At 40.6% G+C, this 26606-nt stretch overlaps 1 protein-coding gene across 2 annotated transcripts in view; it reads left to right on the top strand.

Moving 5' to 3' along the window:
- The first annotated feature begins 10286 nt into the window (after positions 1–10286).
- SREK1 (splicing regulatory glutamic acid and lysine rich protein 1) overlaps positions 10287–26606 on the top strand; it is a 38230-nt gene continuing 21910 nt past the window's right edge. For both annotated transcript variants that reach the window (XM_050912458.1, XM_050912457.1), the window contains exons 1-2: positions 10287–10447; positions 20873–21006. In XM_050912458.1, coding sequence (XP_050768415.1) covers positions 10287–10447; positions 20873–21006 — 295 coding nt within the window. The remainder of the gene's footprint in view (positions 10448–20872; positions 21007–26606) is intronic.

Here is a 26606-nt window from a genome sequence, read left to right as displayed (position 1 = left end):
TATTTTAGTCACTCTTATATACTGAAAGATTAAGTTAAACATATACATTCACCATCTTAAATAAATAAAAAATTGTATACTGAACACAACTTGAATGCTTTAATGAGAACCAAAGGTGCTAGTTATGGCTAAATGGTAGTATTTTAAACATTTGTACCATTCACTCAAACTTTTCTTGAAGTCTCAACAAGATGTCAAAAGTTCCCTAAATTCAAACTGCATTATACAATGATTATTTTAATGTTTGGACATTTTTTTTTTCCCTAAACACTGCTAGGTTTTTTATTTTGAGTTCAGTGCATAATTGCAGAATTATGAAAGCCTGACTAAAAAAACAACAGAGTGTGTTGTTTAGCATCCTGCAAATGTGTTAATGTGAGTTGACACGTAAATAGCCTACACTGAAACCTCTAGTCATTTGACAACCAAACTCAGCTGAGAAATGCACACTGAAAGGAGTAACAGTCATACGGCCATCCTACCACCACATGGTCAGTTCTTCCCTGAACAATGTACCTATCAGTCTTTCTTCTTTGTTTAATACAGTGTTGAGTAAGTCAGATGAGTAACAGATGTTACAACACCACCAAGGAATAACTAGCGATAGAGCAAAATATTATGACAAGTGGGAAAAGCAGTTTGACATACAGGCAAGTACTGTGACAGATATAAACCTCTGAGATTAGCTGGTTTTGCTGACAGTGATGGAAATTCATTGAGATTTTCATGTACCAACAGAAGGTTTCTCAGGCAAACCTTTTGTAGACTATCTTACAGTTGTACTTAGGCTGGCAATAATATGCTTGATATTGTATGTGCTGCTTGGCCAATACAACGTATTACTTTATATGATCTACTGAGCAATTCCAAACATCGTTTGCTACAACATTAACTGGGAAACCGGCAGCTAAACTTTCCTTGCAGAAATGCTGTTTGTTCTTCATCGCATCTTCGTAGAAGTCAAGCATTGTTCCTTTCTATTATAGGAGAACAGAAAACCAAAGAAATTTTTCATGCTTGTTCTCCTATTTTAATTTGTAACGCTAATGTTGCTTGTTAATCACATTCCATCAAATCCTGCTCAATGTACTTGTAACTGAGCGAAGCATTGCTGGTTCTCTCTAATCAGCTGTTTTGGCAATGACAGTAGGAATTAAAGTCTGTTAGAGTCTCTCTCCTTGAAGAAGATACATGATTAGGGAAACCATCAGTGAAGTAGTTCAAAGATCTTGTAATATATGTAAAAAATAATCAAAGAACAAACCATTCCACCAACTGTAGACCTGCATTGACTACAGACATTCTGAGCAAGGTAGCAGTAATGTAAAACTTTTAATGGATATTCAGAGACTTCCTGAGATTACTAAAGAATATCTCCATTATTATAGAAAGTTAACAAAAAGTATTCTTCCAAGCTTCTTGTCAATTAAGAATGGATAAGTGAACTTAGTTCAGGAAAGCACCTTTAATTCTCACAGAATCATGGAGTTTTGTGATACCTGCAATACATTGATGACATCATCGTATGGGGCAACACAGCAGAAGAAGTTTTTGAGAAAGGGAAGAAAATAATCCAAATCCTTCTGAAAGCCGGTTTTGCCATAAAACAAAGTAAGGTTAAGGGACCTGCACAGGAGATCCAGATTTTAGGAATAAAATGGCAAGATGGACACTGTCAGATCCCAATGGATGTGATCAACAAAACAGCAGCTATGTCTCCACCAACTAATAAAAAGGAAACAGAAGCTTTCTTAGGCGTTGTGGGGTTTTGGGGAATGCATATTCCAAATTACAGTCTGATTGTAAGCCCTCTTTATCAAGTGACTTGGAAGAAGAACGACTTTAAATGGACCCCTGAGCAACAACAAGCCTTTGAACAGATTAAACGAGAGATTGTTCATGCAGTAGCCCTTGGGCCAGTCCGGGCAGGACCAGATATTAAAAATGTGCTCTATAGCACAGCCAGGGAGAATGGCCCTACCTGGAGTCTCTGGCAGAAAGCACCAGGGGAGACCCGAGGCAGGCCCCTAGGGTTTTGGAGTCAGGGATACAGAGGATCCGAGCCTCGTTATACTCCAACTGAAAAAGAGATACTGGCAACGTATGAAGGAGTTCGAGCTGCCTCAGAAGTGGTTGGCACTGAAACACAGCTCCTATTAGCACCCCGACTGCCAGTGCTGGGCTGGATGTTCAAAGGGAAGGTCCCCTCTACACATCATGCAACTGATGCTACGTGGAGTAAGTGGGTTGCACTGATCACACAATGAAGTCAAATAGGAAATCCCAGTCGCCCAGGAATTTTAGAAGTGATCACAGACTGGCCAGAAGGCAAAGATTTTGGAATATTGCCAGAGGAGGAGGTGACACGTGCTGAAGAGGCCCCACTGTATAATAAACTGCCAGAAAATGAGAGGCAATATGCCCTGTTCACTGATGGGTCCTGTCGCATTGTGGGAAAACATGGGAGGTGGAAGGCGGCTGTATGGAGTCCTACACGACAAGTTGCAGAAACTGCAGAAGGAGAAGGTGAATCGAGTCAGTTTGCAGAGGTGAAAGCCATCCAGCTGGCTTTAGACATTGCTGAACGAGAAAAATGGCCAGTGCTCTATCTCTATACTGACTCGTGGATGGTGGCAAATGCTCTGTGGGGGTGGTTACAGCAATGGAAGCAGAGTAACTGGTAACGCAGAGGCAAACTGGGCTGCTGCACTGTGGCAAGATATTGCAGCTAGAGAACCTGGTTGTAAAAGCGTGTCACGTAGATGCCTACGTACCCAAGAGTTGGACTGCTGAAGAACATCAAAACACCCAGCAGGTGGATCAGGCTGCTAAGATTGAAGTGGCTCAGGTGGATCTGGACTGGCAACATAAGGGTGAATTATTTATGGCCCGGTGGGCCCATGACACCTCAGGCCACCAAGGAAGAGATGCAACATATAAATGGGCTCGTGATCGAGGGGTGGACTTGACTATGGACACTATCGCACAAGTTATCCATGAGTGTGAAACATGTGCTGCAATCAAACAAGCCAAGCGGTTAAAGCCTCTTTGGTATGTAGGACGATGGCTGAAATACAAACATGGGGAGGCCTGGCAGATTGACTATATCACACTCCCACAAACCCACCAAGGCAAGCGCTATGTGCTTATAATGGTGGAAGCAACCACCAGCTGGCTGGAAACATATCCCGTGCCCCATGCCACCGCCCGGAACACTATCCTGGGCCTTGAAAAAGCAAGTCTTATGGCGACATGGCACCCCAGAAAGAATTGAGTCAGACGAGACTCATTTCCGAAACGACCTCATAGACACCTGGGCCAAAGAGCACAGCATTGAGTGGGTGTATCACATCCCCTATCATGCACCAGCCTCCAGGAAATCGAATGATACAATGGATTGTTAAAGACTACATTGAGAGCAATGGGTGGTGGGACCTTCAAACATTGGGATACACATTTAGCAAAGGCCACCTGGTTAGTCAACACTAGAGGATCTGCCAGTTGGGCTGGCCCTGCCCAATCAAAACTTTTACGTACTGTAGAAGGGGATAAAGTTCCTGTAGTGCACATAAAAAATATGCTAGGGCAAACAGTCTTGGTTACTCCTGCCTTAGGCAAAGGCAAACCCATTTGTGGGATTGCTTTTGCTCAAGGACCTGGGTGTACTTGGTGGGCGATGCGGAAGGACGGGGAAGTCTGATGTGTGCCTCAAGGGGATTTGATTTTAGGTGAGAATAGCCAATGAATTAAATTGTATGATTTTAATTGCTGTATAACCCTGCTACTGTATATCATCACTACTATAGCTGTTATATGCTATATCAACGATATTACAGTAAGAATCACCCAGATTAATGAAGAATGAGCTTTGATAAAACCAAGTGAAGCACAGTAGTGGTGGAACCAGGACTGACTTCAGCATGCGACAATCCAACACCACACACCATCCTCCTGCTGCGCCCAATGTCACCCAGCCACCGCACCGCACTGACGCCCAATCCTGCTCTGCTGACTAAGCGGACTTCGCACCATCCCTCCTGCCCAGACAGACTGTTACAACAGATGGAGCCCAAAGTCATGGACTAACTGAAATTAATGAACATTTTAAAGGGACATTTAAATGGACATTTTAAAGGCCCACAGACTAAGGGAATGATTTCTTTGTGTATATGTATCAAAAGACAGGAAAAGTGGTGGTGATTAATTGGAAATGTATCAGAAAGGGTGGGGTCTGGGCATGATGAAGATGGTATAGAATAAGGAGCGGATGTTGTCCTGGTTTCGGCTGGGATAGAGTTAATTTTCTTCCTAGTAGCTGGTATAGTGTTATGTTTTGGATTTAGTATGAGAATAATGTTGATAACACACTGATGTTTTCAGTTGTTGCTAAGTAGTGTTGTCGTGGTTTAACCCCAGCCAGCAGCTAAGCACCACGCAGCTGCTCCCTCACTCCCCCCCTGCTCCCAGTGGGATGGGGAGGAGAATCAGGAAAGAAGGTAAAACTCATGGGTTGAGACAAGAATGGTCTAATAACGGAAGTAAAATATAATACTAACAATAATGAAATATAATAATAATAATTGTAATGAAAAGAAATATAACAAAAAAAAGAAGAGGGAAAAAAAGAAAAAAAGAAAAAAAAACCTGTGATGCACAATGCAATTGCTCACCACCCGCTGACCGATGCCCAAGGAGTGATCCGCCCCTCCTGGCCAACTCCCCCTGGCCTATATACTGAGCATGACGTTCTATAGTATGGAATATCGCTTTGGCTAGTTCAGGTCAGCTGCCCCGGCTATGCTCCCTCCCAGCTTCTTGCACACCTGCTTGCTGGCAGAGCATGGGAGACTGAAAAATCCTTTACTTAGCTACAACTAAAACATCAGAGTGTTATCAACATTATTCTCAACACTAAATCCAAACCACAGCACTGTACCAGCTACTAAGAAGAAAATGAACTCTATCCCAGCCAAAACCAGGACAAGTGTTTATACCAAGTCAAGGATTTTTCAGCTTCTCATGCCCAGCCAGCAAGAAGGCTGGAGGGGCACAAGAAGCTGGGAGGGGACACAGCCGGGACAGCTGACCCAAACTGGCCAAAGAGCTATTCCATACCATATGACATCATGCCCAGTATATAAACTGGGGGGAGCTGGCCGGGAGGGGTGGATCGCTGCTTGGGAACTAACTGGGCATCGGTCAGCGAGTGGTGAGCAATTGCATTGTGCATCACTTGGTTTGTATATTCTAATTATTTTAGTATTTTTACTGTAATATTATTATTATTATTATTATTATTATTATTCCTTTCTGTCCTATTAAACTGTCTTTATCGCAACCCATGAGGTTTTTTTGATTCTCTCCCCCATCCCACCGGGTGGGGGGAGTGAGCGAGCAGCTGCGTGGTGCTTAGTTGCTGGCTGGGGTTTAACCATGACACTGAGACAGGAAGGGCCCCCTGGGTATCACCCAGTCCAACCCCACCGTGCTCAAAACAAGGTCAAGTACAGCAGGTTACTCAGGCCAGGTTTTGAGTATCTCCAAGAACAGAGACTCCACAACTTCGCTGGGCAACCAGTTCAAGCAACCACCCTCACAGGAAAAACAAAGGTTTATTTCTTATGATTAAATGAAATTTCCTGTATTTCAATTTGTGCCCATTGCCTCTTGTCCTGTCACTGGACACCACTGAGAAGAGTCTGGCTGTCTTGTTTATACTGTTCCATCTGGAACATTGATAAGAAGCCTCCTGATCTGGAGAGCCCAGCACTGGACGCAGCATTCCAGATGTGGCCTCACCAGTGCTGAGTAGAGGGGAAAGGATCACCTTCCTCAGCCTGCTGGTGATGCTCTTGCTCATGCAGCCCAGGGGGCTGTTGGCCTTCTTTGCAACAAGGGCGCATTGCTTGCCCATGATAAACTTGTTGAACAGGATTCCCAGGTCCTTTTCTGACAGCCAGCTTTCCAGCCAGTTGGCCTCCAGCATGTACTGGTGCATGGGGTTATATCTGCCCAGGTGCGGGACTTTGCATTTCCCTTTGCTTAACAACATGAGATGCCTGTCAGCCCATTTCTCTCTCCAGTCTTCTGAGGTTCCTCTGCATGGCAGCACGTACACTCTAAGGTATTGGCCACTCCTCTGAATTCTGTATCATCTGCAAACCTGCTCAGGTTGCACTCTGTCTCACTGTCCAGATCATTAATGAAGATGATACAATGATGACATAACAGTATTGGACCCAATATTGACCCTGGGGTACACCACTATTGACTCATTGCCAGTTGGATTTTGTGCCACTGATCCCAACACTTTGAGCAGGGCAGTTCAGCCAGCTTCCAATGCACCTGATTGCCCACTCATCTAATCTGTACTTCATCGGTTTGTCTATGAGGATGTTATGGGACGCAGTCACAAAAGCCTTGCTAAAGTCAAGATAAAGACTTGTGTGTGTACAATGCATTTAACCTGAGTCTCTTCTGCCAAAGGTATGTCTTCCTTGCTCAGACTTTCTCACTGGTCTCAGGAGCCTGGGATTTCCAGAGGCAAGTTTTACCAGTGCCCCAGGAGTAGCTGAGTCTGAAGTTAAATTTTACTTTTCATAAATTACTTAGAACTATTTGACTTCGTATTAAATAGATGTGCTCTGTGGATAACATTCTTTTGGTAGTCTTTAAGGCTCCATTTAAAGAAGGCTAACGAATGCTTTCTAATGTTTCTGTCTTTATCTTACCTCGTTTGATTTCCATTCCCTACCCCTGGAAGTGCAGCAAGTCCCACACTGATGACCACCTCTAACAGACCACCCACTGTCTACTCTAAAGGTGACTTCTTGTAAGGAAAAAGACTTTTCTCCTGATCATCTAAAACAGGTTTTACTGTAACCTCCTTCTGAATTGCCAATATTTTGCTACTGGCACTTGCAATTAACATTTCCCAGTAAATGCTTTTTAAACCTTGTGGAAAGATCAGGAAATACAATCTTAGAAAAAAGGTTTATAGTTGCTTTTGTTTAAGGCCTTTACCATTTTACATGTAGGTAACATGGAATTTAAGTTTCATGATCTCTGTAAGGGTAATGTATTGCTGTTGTTTTTCAGAATCTAAAAAGAAGAGGGAATGATGCAGTTTTAGGGGAAGACTATTTTGTATACACAGGAAGAACTCAGCTGATTAATGAAACAGAAAAGGTATGTTGTTGTAAGGGCAAGCCAATGCTCCATATTCTGAGATTTGCCCTGTACCTCTAAGAGAAACCACTTTTTGTTTTCAGGAAGGATTGCTTATTTGCCCTCATGATCATGCATATTGTTGATGCACAGATGGTTTATCATTTATCATTTGCCTTCACAGTGTCTGAAAACTGTGCTCACCAGGGGACCCCTATGAATTGCAAAGTCCCACTCAGTCTGATTTCTGGAGCAACTTTGATGGAAACAGAAAGAATTTTGACTACACAATGGTTGCTGATAAATCAGTTCTGTTTGAAGCATAGTTTGCACCTGTTTTTATATATTAAGAATAGGAATTTTTAAGTAATAACTTTCCTTGTCCAGAAAGGTCTTAACACGTATTTTTGAGAATTTAATGCGATGACTGTAAAGCTGTTCTCCCAAGCACTCCATCAACTCTGCATAACTCTGCAATTGCAAAGGGCTTTCTGAAATCATGGTTAGAGCTCCAGGAGTGGAGCTCAGTCAAAATCTATTGTGTGGATTGTCAGGAGACTGATGTTGGGATCCTCAGCTGGGAGAAGCTGAAGGATTTCTGCACTGCAGGCATGGAATGCCTTGGTCTTTGCTAGTTAACCCGACATCATTGCTCATACAAGCAAGGTGAAGGAAAATGAAAGAATTTATTTACTATATCTAAGTGCACCCATAGAGTTACTAAAAAGGATAAAAACAGGTCAGCAAAACTGAAAAGAAGTCCCTACGTGGATTAATCCACTTAGATCACAGCTAAAGTTTTCTCTTGGCCTACAGTAACCCGTAAGAAGATGTTAATGCAGGTCTTTTAACCATTGATTGGGGAGAAGATGATGTTTGGGTGATGCTTGTACATTAATTCCCCTTCTGCATATCTACCCATTTTATTTAACTTTTTTTCTCAATAGCTGTTTTTTATTATAGGAGAGGGAGTGGCTCTTAAATACGTCTAAATTTTGAACAGTTTGGCTAAAATAGAGTCACTGTTTGCTTCTGGTATTTTAATGGCAGCCTGTGTGAACCATGGCTTTCGGCACTGGGTTTTGGGGGTTTTTTTGCTATTCTTCTGAAATCCAAATTTATTTATTTGTATTATTTTCCAAGTTAATTTTGTCCTGTGGCAGGGACTGACAAGTACAAAATTTAAACAGTGTTTTGCTTCTGTTTTGTTTTTGGGAAGCAGACCAGTAGCTCAGAATTTCATATGTACTATTAAAGGCTTTACCTGAAGGAGGGTATCCCAGTCAGTTCTGACATCACAAAACTTTTCTATTTGCGAATTTTAGAGCTCATTTTTCTGGTACCCTCCACTGAGAGATGCAAGGAGAAAGGACAAAAATGTTCAAAGCAGTAATAGCTTCTACACCTCTGCTCACTGTCTTTGGATGAGAGGTACTAGTGAAAACACAGGAAATCTTTATGTGATGTTCCTAGAGACAGAATAATCATACCAGAGTTTAATTTTGCACAATATGTAACAAAAGATCTTGAATTCTCCAGTTAAACTTCTCTAAACTTAGGCTAATTAAAAGCTACCAGGATGGCTGAAAGAAAGGATTTAACTTTGATCTTAAATCTTGTACTTTTGGAATATGGATTCCATTTAGAAGAAGAGTATGAGTGCACCGATTATCATTTTGAAATAAGTACTACCTGAAACATATGCATAGGCATTTTTAAATAAAATAAATCTCTGACAATTGCTTGGAATTACTTAAAATTCTGTAACATATTAAGCATCAGCAAAGGAAGCACTACCCAGACATATCTATGGAGATTCTGTAACAACTGACCTACTTGCTCAGGGTAGTATCACAAATTTGCAATCTTTTTCAGCCCAGATAGCTTCAAAAATACTTCAGTCCCTTCTCAGTTCAGGTTTCAGGTATGGAAAGTCTTAAAAACAAAAATATTCATGTCTGAAACCTTAAATCTTTCAGCGCCAAGATGCACAGTTCTTTACCACCTAAGAAAGACTGCAGTTAGATCCTTAATAGTGATCACCCACATGCATAGTGCTCAGTCTCATTTTCTCCAGTCAATTTAATTTTTAAAGAGAACTTGAACTCCAGGTAAAATCAATTTAATTGGGATAGATTCCCAGTCAAGTTATAACAAAACCATTAACAACTTACTCCATTACAACCCCTTCTTGTTTCAAGGCAGTTAGGGTGTTTTCACGGTTTATTCTGTAGGGTAAACTGCTTCTTACTGAACTTGGCTACCAAAAGAGCATTTAAATGGGAAATCTATTTTTCTTCCATTTCTTGTGGGCATATTTTAATTTGGTGGCAGAGCATTCAGTGGATTTCATGCCAAATCAATTAACGGACCCAACCCTGCCCTGTCACAGGTGGGGTTCTGTACCTAGATTCTTTGGTACTCCGGGTGTAAATTGAGAATCAGCTTTGCTGAAGGAGAAGGGAACCAGTCAGCGCGGTGCTCGGGCTGCGTTCGCGCGGGGATCAGAGGCGCTCACAGCCGCACCGTCCCCACGCGCGATGGAGCGACTTAACCGCCTCAGTCCCCCCGGCAAGGGCTGCGCGCAGCGCCCGGGCCGCGCTCGCCTTCGCCGCTACGCGGGCGCCGGAGCTGCTCGTTCCCGCGGCCCCCCACAGGGACCGCGGCCCGGTCCCCTGGCAGCCCGCTCCCGGGGCGGCCACCGTGTGCGTGAAGGGAGGCAGGCGGGACACGCGGCCGTTAACGGCCGGGCGGCCCGCGCGGCTCCGCGCGCCCCTTTCTGGGCGGGGCCGAGGCCCCGCGCTGGTCCCGCCCTGGCAAGGGCGGCCTGGCCGGCTCCTTGGGAAGCGAGGATCTTCCCCTCACCGCCAAGCCGGGAGTGCGGCCGCCGGGGCCCGGTCTGCGCAGGGCGGGGGCGCCCGCCCCCCCGGGAGCCCCAGCCGGCGGGGGCTAAGGGCTGCCCGCCCAGAAGCTCCTCCAGGGAGCAGTCGAGTGCGCCGCTAGAGCGCCCGCGCGCTAGGACGCTCTGGCAGGCGGCGCGCGCTCCTCTCTGTCGTCAGGTCCGCCTCTCCGGCTGTGTGTGGCACTGCCGCGAGCGGAGCGGTCGTGCGGGCTCCGCCATGATGAACAGCGGAGGGATCGGGGTGCCGCTGGGCTTCCCCTTGGGCCCCACGTCTGTCATCCAGGTCACGAACCTGTCCTCGGCAGTGACCAGTGAGCAGATGCGGACTCTCTTCGGCTTCCTGGGAGATATCGAGGAGCTGCGCCTGTATCCCCCGGAGTAAGTGGGGCCTGCGCCGGCCTCCGGAGCGATAGAGACTTGGGAGGAGGAAGAGGCCTAGAGGGGCCGGGAGGGTGGAGGGAAGGGAAAAGGCAGGCGGCCCTGCGTGCCATCTTGAGTGTGGGCACCAGCGCCTCCGGCACGGGCAGGGGGTCATGTGGTCCCACCCCTTTGTATGGCAGGAGCGGTAGGGGAAAGGAGCTTCGCCCGGACTTAAGATGGCGGCCCCGGCCCGGAGGAGGGGAGCAGCCGTGGCATCTCCGGAGCAGCGGGTTTTGTGTTCTCGTGGCTGCGGCCGCCCGCTGGGGGGTGCCGGCGCTGGGCCACAGCCAAAGGCCTGGCCAGAAGCGTGCTTCCAAGCTGCCCGGGAGCGCTTCCCCGGCGCAGGTCTCTTTCCCCCCTTTCGCTGAAAACCCCCTTTCTGTGGCCCACCTTTCTTTTCGCTCGGACTGAGTGGAGGGGGGTCGGACGAGAGAGCCCAGACTCGACCCCCGCCCGGCTGGCTGCCAGGCCGCGCTGCCCGGGCGGTGCGAGCCGGCGGGGCCAACTCTCTCTCTCTCTCTCTCTCTTTCTCTTTTTTTTTTTTTTTTTTTTTTTTTTTTTTTTTGTTCGAAAGGCTCTGTTCTCCGAGAAAGGGCCTCTCGAACAGAAGCCAAAATAGCTGATCACAGAGGGACGGAACCTGCCCTGCCTTGTGCTCCGAAATGCCCCTGATAAGACGTGTGCAGTAAATGAAAGTTAATAACGGACATTACACGTTTCTCTAAATTGTGGCTGTTCTTGTTATGTCAGCTGCATGCGAGGGATGCACTCAGATGGGAGATACTGAGGTTCACAACATAACAATATTGTTTCTCCCAAGCAGATGATGATCACCAGAACAGGGGAGGAAAAGAATTATTTTTTTCTTAACGCATCTGTTGTACTAGGAAGTGAATGACAGACGTGTCCTTTGAAACCATTTATCTTTTCTTTTTTCTTACGAAAATTAAATAGAAATAGCAGAAAGGGCAGGGAGTCATTCACATCCAGATACTTCAGTTTTAATACAAAGAGGACGTTCAGATGAATAAAATTTCGATTTTTAAAACTAAATAGCAAAAAAGTTGGTATTTATCCATTTTTATACGTTACTACATTACATCTGAGTAGGTTTGAATGAGGACCATCCAGAAAAATTAAAATAGGATTTAATACATATATGAAGTATATGTAATAGGCATCCGTTCATGTAAAGATATGCTTAAAACAGCCTTGCTGTGTTTTAAATGCTCTTTATTAGATTTATGGTGATTTTTATACAGTTTTCTAGGGTTTTACTTTGGACTTGTTCCACACTTGCTTCTTAATACACTTGAGTTTTCTCCTGACCGGATATATTTTTTGTTATAGCTGTTGCTCTTGTTTTTCACTAAGTTGTACAACAGATTTTAAGGCAAATAGATACTTTCTTGACGTTATATGCAAATAATGTTTGTGCTTATTTATAAAATTTTGCCAGTGTGTATATACACATAAAATATTGAAATCCAGTACCATAGTAGGGTTTGACTTGGAAATGTCAGGCTTGTAATGCTTTAAACATCAGTTCTAAATGATTAATTCAGTTTTCAGAGGTAGGATGCAGGACTGTGATTACTTACTTTAGTCTTGGTTTTATTTACAGTTTTTATGCATAACTTTTAGAAATATGGATTTTCTTGCCTAATAGTTATGGACATTTGACCTGGCTTTCAAATTATTACCTTGGAAAAAAATTAAGTGTTTAGTCTAATGCCCTTCTGGTGAAACAAAAAAAGACGTGCTTCCTATTGACTCTTGGAAAATATATTTGAATAATATTATGATAAATTCAGAAAATAATGTTTCATTGACGAGTGGACGGGAAGCAAAGATGTCCCAAGCAAAAAGATGCTACAATAGATGTCTGCAATCTGTTAAAATTGTTTTCTGCTACTGTTTTTTCCTTAAGTATTTAACCATTTAAGGCCTAGATTTTTTAAAATCAATTCTTTCTATTAATTCAATTAAAAGGGAAATTTGCTTTTTACATTAGAATCAACATCAGACAAAAAATCATGTCATCTCAGTCTTAGCTTTAACAACAGTTCTGTAAGAAAGCCAAACTTCCAATGCATTCTAGAGCATGAATTTTGTTATCTTCGTGGAACAGCGGAAGCTCACTTTTCAGACCGGTTTCTAGATGAAAAACATAATTCAGCAAGTTGAATTAGTGAACTACAGGTCAACTACTATTGACTACTGAACGACAAATATTAACATGCTCTTTTTAATTTATTTCATGCTAAGAAATAGGAGGAAGGTGACATAGTAGCTTTTGGTCATCTGAGAGTATTTGTGTTACCTAAGTTAAGTAAAATCCTTCACTGAGATTGGGACCCCATTTGCTAGCCTTTGTACAGAAATACATAGTTAAAAAAATAAAGCCAACAATTCTTGTTTCAAGAATAAGATACGGTGTAATATTAAGAGAGTATTATCCTAATTTTTTTAATAGATTAACCAATGAGGTGAAATAAAGTTACATGTTGCATTGTGTAGAATTGCAACCTGTTTTCTCTCTAATTGTGTATTGCAAATATTCAGCTTACACACAATATATTTTTACTTAGTCAAGCATGAGTTTGCAGAGCAGAGTGAAGTTGTGTTCTCTTCTGTATGCATCATTTCATGCATATAAAAAAAAGGGCATTCATGTTAAGGAATTTACTGTAATATTTGTAATCCCATTGCCTTTGCTGGGCACCTTTATTTCTAATGGATGTGAAGTTCCAGTTCTGTTGATAAAGCACAACAGTAAACAGAATATATATACAGATATATGTATAAGTACATGCATACACACGCTTTATAAAGCGTATAAACTCCCTTTTCTCTATGATCTTTCCAAATAAAAGTATAAATTATCCCTCACCTCTTCCAAGTCAGTCATGTCTGTCAGCCTTCTACTTTCTCCCTTAATCTGCTGAAGTCTAATCCATAAAATCTGATTGTACTGTAGATACTCAAAATTTTTAATAACAAAACTACATTTTTTAATTGAAAGGAAATAGAATCATAGAATATCTTGAGTTGGAAGGGTCCCATAAGGATCATCGAGTCCAACTCCCTGCTCCTCGCAAGACTACCTAAAACTAAACCATATGACTAAGAGCGTTGTCCAGACACTCCTTGAACTCTGACAGGCTTGGTGCTGTGACCACCTCCCTGGGGAGCCTGTTTCAGGGACTGACCACCCTCTCAGTGAAGAACCTTTTCCTGATGTCCAGTCTGAACTGCCCCTGACGCAGCTTCATTCCATTTCCTCGTGTCCTATGGCTGGTCACCAGAGAGAGGAGATCAGCACCTCCCCCTCCGCTGCCCGCCTTGAGGAAGTTGTAGGCTGTGATGAGGTCACCCCTCAGCCTTCTCTTCTCCAAGCTGAACAAACCAAGTGACCTCAGCCGCTCCTCTTAAGCCTTGCCCTCAAGACCTTTCACCATCTTGGTCGCGCTCCTCTGGACACAGTCTAATGGTTTGATGTCCTTCTTATATTGAGGCGCCCAAAACTGCACACAGTACTTGAGGTGGGGCTGCACCAGTGCGGTGTAGAGTGGGACAATCACCTCCCTCGACCGGCTAGCTGTGCTGTGCTTGATGCACCCCAGGACACGGTTGGCCCTTTTGGCTGCCAGGGCACACTGTTGACTCACATTCAACTTGCCATCAACCCAAACCCCCAGATGTCTTTCTGCGGGCCTGCTCTCCAGCCTTTCATCCCCCAGTCTGTACATGTAACCAGGATTACCCCATGCCAAATGGAGAATCTGGCACTTGCTCTTCTTAAATTTCATACAGTTGGTGATTTCCCAGCTCGCTACAGATCTCTCTCTAAGGCCTCTCTACCCTCAAGGGAGTCCACAGTTCCTCCTAGTTCAGTATCATCAGCAAACTTACTTAATGTACATTCGATTCCTGCATCCAGATCATTTATAAAAACATTCAAGAGCACTGGCCCTAAAATTGAGCCCTGGGGAACACCACTGGTGACTGGCCGCCAGCCTAATGTAACCCCATTTACTATACGTCTTTGAGCCTGACCCATCAGCCAATTGCTCACCCAACATATTATGGACTTGTCTAGCTGTGTGCTGGACATTCTGTCTAGCAGGATACTGTGAGAGACAATATTGAAAGATTTGCTAAAATCCAGAGCCACTACATCTACTGGCTTCCCTTGGTCAACTAGATGGGTGACCTTGTCATAAAAGGAAATTAAGTTGGTTAAGCAGGACTTTTCCCTCATGAACCCATGCTGGCTATGACCAATGACTGCATTGTCTCTCAAGTGTTTTTCAGTAGCTGTCAGAATAACTTTCCCCATAATTTTACCAGGCACTGAAGTGAGACTGACAGGCCTGTAATTACCAGGGTCTTCCTTCTTACCCTTCTTGAAAATTGGGACAACATTTGCCAGCTTCCAGTCAACTGGGACCTCTCCAGACTCCCAAGACCTTTGAAAAATAATGGAGAGAGGTCCTGCAATAATGTCGGCCAGCTCTTTCAGTACCTTGGGATGAATTGCATCGAGCCCCGTAGACTTAATGTGCATTCAGCTGGAGCAGCAAGTCTCAAACAAGTCTCATTCTGGTATTTGTGCATGAACTTGGTCAAGGACATGGACCATTTTGGAACATTGCTCTTGACAGTTTAATTTCTTTTTGAAATATTTTTTCCCATTCTTGGAAGATGCAGCTTTGCGTGATAGTGTTGGGTTTTTTTTTCCTAATCCTCTGATATTTTGCTCTGGCAGAGCAATCCAAGAGGATTGTAGAAGTGGTGAATTTGATCAGGTGATCATTTCCACTTTATAGGAAATTCCTTTGATAGCACTATTCTACTCTAATTCATTGTGCAATACCCTACCACTGACTTGAATGAAAAAAAAGAACATTTTTGACTTAACTAGGGAGTGAGGATGATGTCTCTGGCACCTATAGGTTTTGTGCTTCAGTGATTGTAGAGCAAAGTACAGGGCTATGCTATGGTTGTCTGAACTAGCATTATTAGAGAGAGGAGTTCCTTTTTACCCATTTTCTACATTTTTCCTGTCATTGACATGTACCTCAGTTTTATAGGATGCAGCAGAGAATTTCCTTAAAATGCTAAAAGGAAGTCTCAATTGCTGAATATAATTACTTACAGATTATATTAAATAGAAAGCGTATTAATGTTAGAGTAGTTTACTTAAAGTTCTTGTAAGCTTGTAAAATGTGGAGAGGAAGAGAGAAGCCACCCCAGTTTTTTAACTCATTAAATAAAATGCAGGCTCTTTAAGATGACTCTTCAGTATTCCCTGCAACCTTCCTGAACCCCGTGACTTCTCCCAGCAATTAATATCTTAAGACTGTGGTTTTAAAGTAGCAGTTTCTGTTAGGGTCCTTTATTTTATATCTCAAATTGATTGGGAGGACTTTTTTTATGGATGTTGAGTTAAATCATGTTGTGCTTTTTGGTAGTTTGTCACTTCATGTTTTATCTTCATTGATCAAAGCCCTTTCAGTTTCTTCAGTCACTGCTCATCAGACATCCCTTTAAGAGGATGGATTTCATACCTGCCATGTTCTTGAAAGGCTAGTTCTCCGTGAGGAAGTTTCTGTCTTGTATATTAGAGGCTTTCACATTTCATGCAGATGGCAGTAAATACTACTTTATTACTGTTATGTTCCAAAGAGGCCTATGTGAACTGTGAGTAGTCCACCTTCAGGTTCAGTGTTGAGGACATTGGAAACTCTTGGCACTGAAGAAGTTGTTTCCATATGGTCATCATCCTGATTTTAGCTACTTGTCAGTGAGGCTTCATTGGCACTGAAAGCAGTATTTCTTTTAATTGAAAAACCATTAACATGAATCATCTTTCAGTGGGTCAGAGATGCTTGTTACTGGTGGCTGTTGTTTGTATTTACTTATTTTCTTACAAGAAAATTTCAAATTAGACTTGATTGTACAACTATATACTGTTCTGCTCTCTGGAAGGCTTTCCATTGAAACTTTAATCTAAAGATTGAAAGCACCTATTTGTGGACCTTGAATAACGTCAGTAAACAAGTGTAAGTTATGTGGAGGTGGGAAAAGGGTTGTGTATTTTTTTTTTAATCCACTCATTTCACTCTTAATTTGTATTTGATTATCGAGTATCTTAAATAATGATAATGATGATAATAATAATATGACAATAGTAGTAAAAGAATTAGAATATACAAAACAAGTGATGCACAATGCAATTGCTCACCACTCATTGACCGATGCCCAGTTAGTGCGATCCGCCCCTCCTGGCCAGCTCCCCCCAGTTTATATACTGGGCATGACATCATATGGTATGGAATAGCTCTTTGGCCAGTTTGGGTCAGCTGTCCTGGCGGTGTCCCCTCCCAGCTTCTTGTGCCCCTCCAGCCTTCTTGCTGGCTGGGCACAAGAAGCTGAGAAATCCTTGACTTAGTATAAACACTACTTAGCAACAACTAAAAACATCAGAGTGTTATCAACATTATTTTCCTACTAAATCCAAACCACAGCACTCTACCAGCTACTAGGAAGAAAATTAACTCTATCCTAGCCGAAACCGGGACATTTGGTTAGAGATCTGAATTCCCATGTTGGGGGTGGAGAATTGCTGTCACTGTTTAAGAAGAGCTCCTCAGTTTGCCATTTGCAAAACTTCTGGTGCTTACTGAGTTTTCTCGAGTGGGAATACACAGAGGCCATTAAAGAGGTAGGAAGGAAGCCTCCTGCAAGCCCCTGTGTGCAAAAGGTCTCCGAGAAACCGCACTTGCACGATGATGCCAACATTAGAATATGCAAGAACATGAGAGGGTATACTGTGTTCCCTGGTCTGTAGAATATTCCCTGAAATTTTGTCTCTTTGTTGAGTGTTGCTTTTAACAGCCTAAAGTTACATTTAAATTTACAAAATGTGTTGCTCAAGAAAGTATTAATTTGGTACCTTTCTGTTGGCTGTTTAAATAGACTTTTGTGAGAAGATGAAGTGTGGCTTCTTTTTCTCACAGTTCTGAACAAGACCGAGACCAGTTTTTATAGATCACTTTCAGTTTGCAGTACAGTTGAAATCTGAAGCTGGTTTGCAGGGTGTGACGGGTCTTTTGCCTTCTGTATGTACTCCAGTATACCAACCACTCTTACAGCTTAGAGTTGTTTTTCGGCTTACTGGGAGACCAGTGACGTCTGTAATCAGACTCTTAGTCCCAGTCATGCTTTTGCGTTATGCTTGTCACCCAGTTGAAGTCTGTGTTTCAGAGAAGCCTTCAAAATTGCATTTATAGTGATAAGCCTTCAAATGTGGTTCTAAGAGGATTTTTGAACAGTTAAATATTGCAAAGTTTTATTGAGCAACAGTTGGATTTTTGCAGAATGAGTTGTTTGAAAGCAGGGAGGCACAAACTGCCTCCATTAGGCATTGAAAGCCGTGCTGTGTAGTACTGTTTGCTTCTGGATGGTCTGGAGTGGTCTTGAGGGCTACAACACACAAGTGTTTCTTAGACATTGTTATATCCTGCAGTGACTGCAGTATAGATGAGGCCTTTGAGATAAAACACAGCCTTATTTAAATGTGATCTGCACAATTGTTCCACAACATCTTATTTTGATAAGTTATTAATTTCTGTTTCCTCCTCCACCACCACCACTCTGAGAAAATCCAGACCCTTAGAGGAATGTTTTGTAGCCTTTTATTTGACTTTTCACTGTAGCTTTCTGAATAGGTCATTCTTATGAAATGTTTCTGGTTGGTTGTTATTCTGTTGGGAGATGGATGTTACTGTCTCCCTACAAAGGAAAGCAAAAATGGCAGAAACGTCTGAATACTGTTTAGATATTTAATTTCTTTTTGAGTTTTCTTGCTTTCCTAAAGAAACCAGTTGTGGTAACCTTGAATCAGAGATGTAGGAGTTGCTTTTTTGTGTCGATGCTTTGTAACCCTGTGAAGAAGACTATGACTCTACCTCAATTCAGCGTCAGAAAAGGTTAGCAGAAAAAAACTGAACAAAAGGAATTAAAACAGAATAGGACTTTTCTAAGAAAGACTTCTTAAGCCTGCTGGGGAGGTTTAGGAGGCCCACTTCGTAAAAGGAGAGGACTCAATCACTGTGAAACCTTTTAGAATTTTACATCTTTTGGATCTTAATCATCTCCCTTGATGTAGATGCAGCATTGATGGGTTTTCAGCAGAGGTGGTCTCCTTATACAGAATTTCTTCTCTGTAACCTTCAGAGAACACTTTGTACCAAGACTTCTTTTTAGAGCCTCATTTGCAGCAGTGTTCTGATGTTAATATTTTTTAACATACTTTCCACATAGCCTTTGTGATTGAAATCCAGGAAATACAGGGGGGAGAATATTATAAAAAATACACTTGTCAAAGCTGGCTCTATAGGTGTTGAAATTTATGAGGATTATTTATGGGGCCTGGAACTGCCTGGAACAGAATTACGTTCTTGAGTTAGCAATGAAAACAAAAAAGGAAAAAAACAGGAGATGTTAGAAGTCTTCAACAGTCTGGACCACAGAATCTTCAGTGGAGGCTTCAGCCATTTGGGTTGTAACACTGGCAGGTGTATTTAAAAGCAAACAAACAAACCCCAAACAACAACAAAAAAAAAACCAAAACACTGTCTCCTCCCAACCCACACACACGGATGCCCTTCCACCCTCCCCCCAACAAACCAAACCAAACAAAAACACTCTCTGGCCTTAAAAAAAAAATCTTTGCAGTGAGCGAAGTCTGGCTCTTCAGAATATGTAAGAATAAGAGTTGTATGCAAACATTTCTGCTGAGTACTGAGAAAGTCATAGCTCGCTGTCGCCTCTGATGTTGGAAACTGTTCTGAACCAAGACCTTACAGGTGGCTCAGAAGCCATTCTATACAATTATTTCTTTCCTGAATGTGGAAACTTGAAACTGTGAAAACATTGGCCACTACAAACAAAATAAACGGGCAGAAGAAATGGAGTCATCTTGCAATGTTTTTCTAAATTGTGTAAGGTTGACTTTCATATTTATGTCTCTCCCACTCCCTGTTTATTTTTGCCTCCTCAGTGTATCTGTTTTCACAGGATTTTCCATCATAAGTGTTTCTGAATGCCATTATGAAGTTGGCCAGCTCTAGATATTTTACCTAGGTGTTACCTTTCTGGTAACCAGAAACATACCAGTCTGCCTGCCTCAGACTAAGTTCTTGGTTCATTTATGCAATTAATATGATGAAACAATGTGTCTAAAACTTCTGAGCTTATATTTAAACTAAAGTCTAATTAATTCCATACAACAACTGTGGGAGTACTGGCTTGGAATTTGAGGGACTACAGGATGGGTTGGGCTAAACTTGAACTGCTTCTGGTACTTCCAGAAAGTTGGCAAGTGTTTATGTTTCGGTTGAGGGAGGGTCAGGATGAAACAGTTAATGCAGTGTATTTTTCATGAGTTACTGCTTTGCTAGAAGACAGATTGTCTTTCCAAATGGAAATTGCTGATGTTCCAGCAATATCCTGTTGCATTCTCTCTTTGAAGATTTCACCTGTACTTCTTTCATATGAAGAAATAAACTGCTTGTATAAAGGTTACAAACCTTGACTAGGGAATACATTTTTTAAAGCAAACTTCTTTGGTTTTGATCAAGATTACAATGTTTACATGTTGTGCTTTCTGACATCTCTGTTGGTATACTTTCTAATGGAAAAGCAAATTACAAATCTTCTTCCTTCTTCTAGCTGAATAGTGAATTCCTCCTACCTCCTCCAGTGTTATCCTGTACTACACTATGCTGAACTAAAGCAGATGACAAAAAGGATTTTTTTTACATTAGAGAACTAAGACCTAACATTTGAAAGAACTCTCAAGGACTGATTTTATCTTAATAAGAATTAATGAAACTGCTTTCATGAAGACTTAAGAAAGAGTATTGGTTATTATGGGCTAATATCTGAAGGACCCACTGAAAAATGACTGGGCTTGTTGTTTGACTTTACTAAACAAGGATTATTTGGAGGAAAAAAGATAAGCTGTAAATTATTTACTTGACAAATGTGTGAAGTAAATGTGCTACTTAGAATAGTAATTTGGAAGGTACTGGTCAATGTTGTTTAGCAAGATTATAAAAGAAAAGTAGCCCTGTTAATTTGGGATTTTGGCCTCCGTAAGTTTCCATTAAAAAGGAGAAGGTGCTATGGTATGCTTTTTTCAGTGACAGAAAGGCACTGAAGTAGGCAAATTAGTAAATTTCTATACTGTTGCCTTTTGGCTAACTTTTCCAGGAAGTCTAAAACCTATTTTTTTATTAAGGAGTAATAGTTAAAAATACATGCATACAATTATTTAATGTGACTAATTGTTTTTTTCCTTTTGTCTTGCAGCAACGCACCTCTTGCTTTTTCCTCCAAAGTATGTTATATTAAGTTTCGTGAAGCATCGAGTGTTGGTGTGGCCCAGCATCTAACTAACACGGTTTTTATTGACAGAGCTTTGATAGTTGTGCCCTGTGCAGAAGGTTGGTATTTTAGACATTCTTCTGTAATGTTGGTCTTTGTCACGTCTGCTAATTGTTTTAAGCTTTCCATGTAAGGAGGTGGTGCTCTGTTGTTATTTTATTTTATTGCTTTTTGAAAAAAAGTCTTGAAACAAAATTGAAAATTGAATGAAGAAACCCAATTATATAGATTTAATTGAAATTCAGCATTAGAAAAAAGTTAGTTGATTTAAATTAGGATAATTCAATTTGCCCTAGTTATTACATATTTTGAGAGAAAAGAAGGTAAAATAATTTCCTTCAATATGGTTTGTGTTGGCAAGCTTATTCTCACACAGAGTTCTCACTGAAGTCAATGGAGCACTGAAAAGATTAGGCAATTTCCTGGCACCGGTAACATTGCAGTTTGGATCTCAATGTGTCACCTTTGATGTGGTGGGTTTTTCTGTTTTGGTTTTTTTTTTTTTTAAGATACTGATTATTTTTCCTGGTTTTTTAGACTGAATCCCTGTTTTGCTTGTAAACATGTGATACATGCATTTGACCATTTTAGATTCATCTAACCTAAAATACTTAGCATTCATGGTGATAATTACTGTTTGAATATAAATGTTTACCTGCTAGTTTAATAAAAAAATTTCAATTTTCCTTTCTTGTTACTGTGGAAAATATTACTTTGTGTGCCATAAAAAGGCTTTCTTGTGTATACTGGTACTCCCTTCTGGTTTTAGATATCTCTTTAAAAATGCAGTAATCTGTAATGATTGCTTCCAACGTAAAATATTTTTAAAACTCTTAATAAAATAAAATGCTTGGTGAATATTAAATTTACAAGTGTTCCTTTAACTAGCATTGAGGCCATACTTTTACAGATGTGTTGAATACAAGGTAGTTCATATTGTTAGTATAATATCCCAGATCTGAATACAGTTGTATGAAGCCTGGCCCTATGGTAGGCATATCGCTGGAGTTAGGCAGAGCCCCATTGACTTCATTGGGATCATTGTGGAATTGAGCATCTGCCCATTTGGTTCTGGACTTTTTGCCTCTTTGGAGTGGAAACATTCCAGCTGGTGGAGTGAACCTAACTTCACTTTGAACATGGTAGCTATTTTGCCACAAACAACAGTGTTTAGAATGATTGAACCATAAACTGCACCAAATCCAGAAATACCTCCTATTAACATAACTTTTCTCACTGCAAGAATCAGATTTTGGCTCAAAAAATGCTGTTGACTTCTTGGAGTTTGTTAACAGTGGTCCCAGAGTACCATTTTTTGGCATGTTTGCCACATCATGATCTGGATAATATGAGATTAGTGTTGCTGTAATAATGGTCTGGGATGTTCCTAGCAAACGCTGACGGGTCTCCAAAATTTCATAGACTCTATAAGTACTTTCACTAAAGGCTATATTGACCTACAATATACTGCCTATTCTTGTAGCCTTCTTACTAGGGGTGTATGGCACATATATTTGTCTTTGTGAAGCCTAGATTCTTAGTTGCTTTTATGCCTTCTTTTGGGGGCTTTTTGGTTTTATTTTTTGAACTTGTTCTTAAACCACAAAGAGGATATTGCTGTATCCACTTGAAGCTCTGTAGAGGCTAATGGGACCGGAGTCCTTATTATTGAAAATTTGCCCCTAAATAATTGACTACAAATTATTTAGGATCTTAGTTTTATGTTTCATCAAAAAGATCTTAACACTGGTTCAGTACTGCCAGAGAGGGAAGATTGCCGCCTAATGAATGAACAACACTTCCTGATGTTTTTCTTGTGATGAGATCACTGCCTGACATGATGTGGCAACAGGCAGGTAAAGCTACGTTTTTCCTGTGTCTCTTGATGGTAGACAATGAATGGAAGGAGAACAAAATCAAAGTTCTGACAAATCTTGTTCCAACCCCATTTGTAGCTGACTTATTAGGCATTTCTGAGAAAACGTATTAGAGAAAAATTGTCACTGTTCAAAATCATTCTGGATCCCACAGAGGTTTATGCATAATTAGGTGAACAAGTGATTGGGTTGTGAGGTCAAATTTTTTTTAATGTCAGAATGCTGTTTCCATGTAACTTCCTAACAGAATCACTAATTCTAATTTATAAAGGTGTGAATTTATATAGGTTTAACTTTTTGAGGAATTTGTTGTGTGGAATAAGTATGGCTTTGGAGACCACAGCGCAAGATTTTTGATTCACTGTGTATCATATGATGCATTGTTAATGGAGTTAGTGGAGTGTATCACGAGCTTCAAAAGTAGTGATGGCTATATTCTACCAGGAGGTAAAATTATATCCTTGGCCAACGGTGCCAGTAATAAAACATTTCATGCGCCGAATCGAACGTAGAGGAGAGGTAAAACGGAACTCTGAAAACTTGGTTTTAAAAACCAGAATAAAATCTGAAATTTGGAGTCTATTTAAACAGTGCTAAGTCAGGGGAGTATGAGGAGGGAATCACTACACAGTGAAAACAGTGTTAATTTTGTGACATTTAATAAACAATTTAACAAAAGTGTAATTGTAAATGAAGTAACATTATTAAGCTGTCAAAATATGACTTTTTTTGTGTGTATATTAGTAGGTTTTTCTTTATACGTTATACTTTGAGAACGCAAAGGTTGAAACATAAACAAAGATGCCACCCTAATCATTCTAAATTTTATGTCCACATTATCTGGTAGATGGATTTTGACTATTAATTTGGTTTTGTATGTTTTCTCTGTGTGATATTTGTGCATTATTAGATGACTAGACTGGCCAAGGCAGACCTGTTACACTTGCCTGAGTTAGGCATTGTTTGCCATGCCACTAAACCTGCCGCCAAGTGAAACCTTCATGGGGGAAATGAGATCGAAGTCTGGCCTGCTGAAGATGGACGCCCTGTCTCTGTTTTTATTTTATTTTGCTTTCTTTCCTTTGTTTCTTTTATTTTTATTTTTATTTTATTTTGTCCCTTTTTTTGTTTTGTTCTGTTAAATCTCTTTCCCTTGTACTTGTGAACTGGTACTTCAGTTCTGTAAAAATGGTGTTTTGTAAAGGGTTCACAGTGTTTCATTTTGAAGTTGACCTGAAGCTGCTTATGAATGGTGGATGGTATACACAGAATTTAGAATATGATTAATTTTTATGCTGTGAATTACAGATAAATTTGATTTGGAATACGTTTAAGCATCTAAATTCAACAGATGAGCACATTGTGTGAGAAGACAGGAATAGTGAAAAATGTATCAGTTTTAAGATACCTTCTTTCATATGTTATGCTTTATGAATTTATCTTGGAAAAGGACAGTTGAAACTCTTACTTCTGGAGAAATTAACTTTACAAAGTAAAGTCGTGATCTTTCTCTGCTATTTTTCCTCTTCTCAGCAGAGTAGTTTTATTTTAGGTTGCATGGTCTGTTTAAAGGAAGGCTTACTATTTATGTCTAATATGAAGAGTTTAATTATTTCTGAAATTGAACTTTCATGAATATTGAATGTCATGAAATATTTGTTTGCTTCTGATGAAACCTTGCTCCAGTGAGGTCAGTGGCAGTAAGATTTCATCCTTTTGTTTTTGTAATTTTCAGAAAAAACTGTTTACCACTCATAAGTACAAATGCAGCCTGAAGTTTTGGTTGGAATGTGTTATGTGAGGCACATTGTCTTTTAACGCTGTTATATGTGGGAAGATTGAATCAGTTCTGTGTGCATTGTGTGTATATATGTGTATATTGCACTTTGACATGCTCCAGTGGTGGTTATTTCAAGAGGTTTTTAGGAAAAAAAAAAGAAAAAAAAGTGTCTTCTCGGTCATCTCACCATCTCAGAAGCCCTGGCAGTTCATGCTGGAGTGATTGAGAAGGTTCTGATCCTAAATGATGTTCTTACTTCTTGTGAAGTGGAAGCCCTGAAACAGAGGTGGTGGACCAGGTGGTGTGTCTAGTCCTCAGGCATTGCTCTTCCCAGCCAGCTGCATTGGGATCAATCGGTTTTGCTCTGGTGATGCACCAGGCTGTGCACTGCAGCTGGGAAGAGCTTTGCTTCATGATCTCTGCTGGATTTAGCTGTAGCAGTTGAGGTAATTGCCAGTAGGTGTAATCTCTTTAATCACTGCTGCTAAATCCAATAAGAATCATGAATTGGCTCACACGGAAATTATTTTATTTTTAAGGTTGCATTTTCCATTGATTTAAAATAGCAGGAAAATTACAATTCCTTTAATTATGTTTAGAGTAGATGTGAACTGTAAGTATTTTTAAAACAAGCAAACTTATTGCAGAAGGAGTTTTGGGGAGGAGGATTAACCACGTAGTTTCAGTACAAAGAGTAGGAAATTAATTTCTTCTGAGCACGTGGAGGGGGATAAAAATACTGTGATTAGTATTTGATTAACGCAGATACTTCTGTTCAGCGTTTAGCAAAATGGATTCTGGTATGGACTAGGTTGACCTGGGCTCTTAAGCACTTTGATGATACAAAAAAGTAACAATCATAACTGATATTTAGGACAACTGTACATTTCCTAAGAAGTGTAAGGTTTCTTTGGGCAATGCAGAGCTAATCTACATCTGCTTCCAGATTCCTTTGCAAAGTGAAGAATCAGTAAATAAATGATCATAGGATCTGTAATTTACTAGACACAAGAGCTTCTAAGAAATCTTTCTAAGGACGTGGTATAGATGTGGCATATTTATTTTGTCGGTTCCCCTCATTAGAAAATAAATGTCTTTACTTCATTTACATTCAGCTTTTAAATACCATGAGTTTAAAAACTGAAACAGTTATTCTTAAACTAAAGTGTCCTAATTTGTTGTGTCATAACCCACATGTTTTGTTGTATCTTTGTGGGCTTGTATTCCTTTTATAAATAAATTCATGGAGATAAAACTCCAAAACTTAAAGCCTGTAACTCGTGAGGTTATTTGGCCTCACATATTAATTTGTTTTTCAAAACTGTCTAAAGAACAGGGAAGTAAATTTGCAAGATATTTCAGGTTTTCTTTTTTTTTCCCCACAACAGTTTGTTTTCTATAGAATTGTTAAAAAGTTTCACCTGGTCTTAAAAACTGGAGAAGGATCTTTTGAAAAGGCAGTATCTTTGAATATGCAGGCAAATTTTCAGGGTTCTATGTGTAGAGATAGACCCTTTCTCATTCTTGAATAAAATAAATGAATCTTTGTTTGTGGCATGGAACTGACCAACCAGATTTTGTATTTAAAATAAAACATTACATTGCTGAAGGACCAAAGTATTCTGGAAATAATGCTGCTAACTTTACAATTTAAATATGCATGTTATTCATTCTTTGAACTGCTATAACGGTGCACTTAACCGAAAGTGTTCAGTGGATTCCTTGAGCAACATTTGCGCAAATTAGTAATTCCAATTATTTCAGTAAGATGACCCGTATACTTAAAGTTTAGGCTTGTATTTAAGTACCTTTCTGAACTTGACTCATTGTCTGTTTAGTTATGTGCCTAATTCAGTTCCTATTTAAAAGGGCTAAGTGCCTAAGCATCTCTTATCTGGTTAAGTGTATATTGAATTGGCTGTATGTAAGCGCATACTTAAATTAGGCATATACTTATGTACGTTACTGACCAAGGATCTAAATTAGAATGCAGACACAGCAC

The sequence above is a fragment of the Gymnogyps californianus genome, chromosome Z (genome assembly GCF_018139145.2).
Source record: "Gymnogyps californianus isolate 813 chromosome Z, ASM1813914v2, whole genome shotgun sequence".
NCBI lineage: Eukaryota > Metazoa > Chordata > Aves > Accipitriformes > Cathartidae > Gymnogyps > Gymnogyps californianus.
This window is presented reverse-complemented; position numbering and strand designations above follow the sequence as displayed.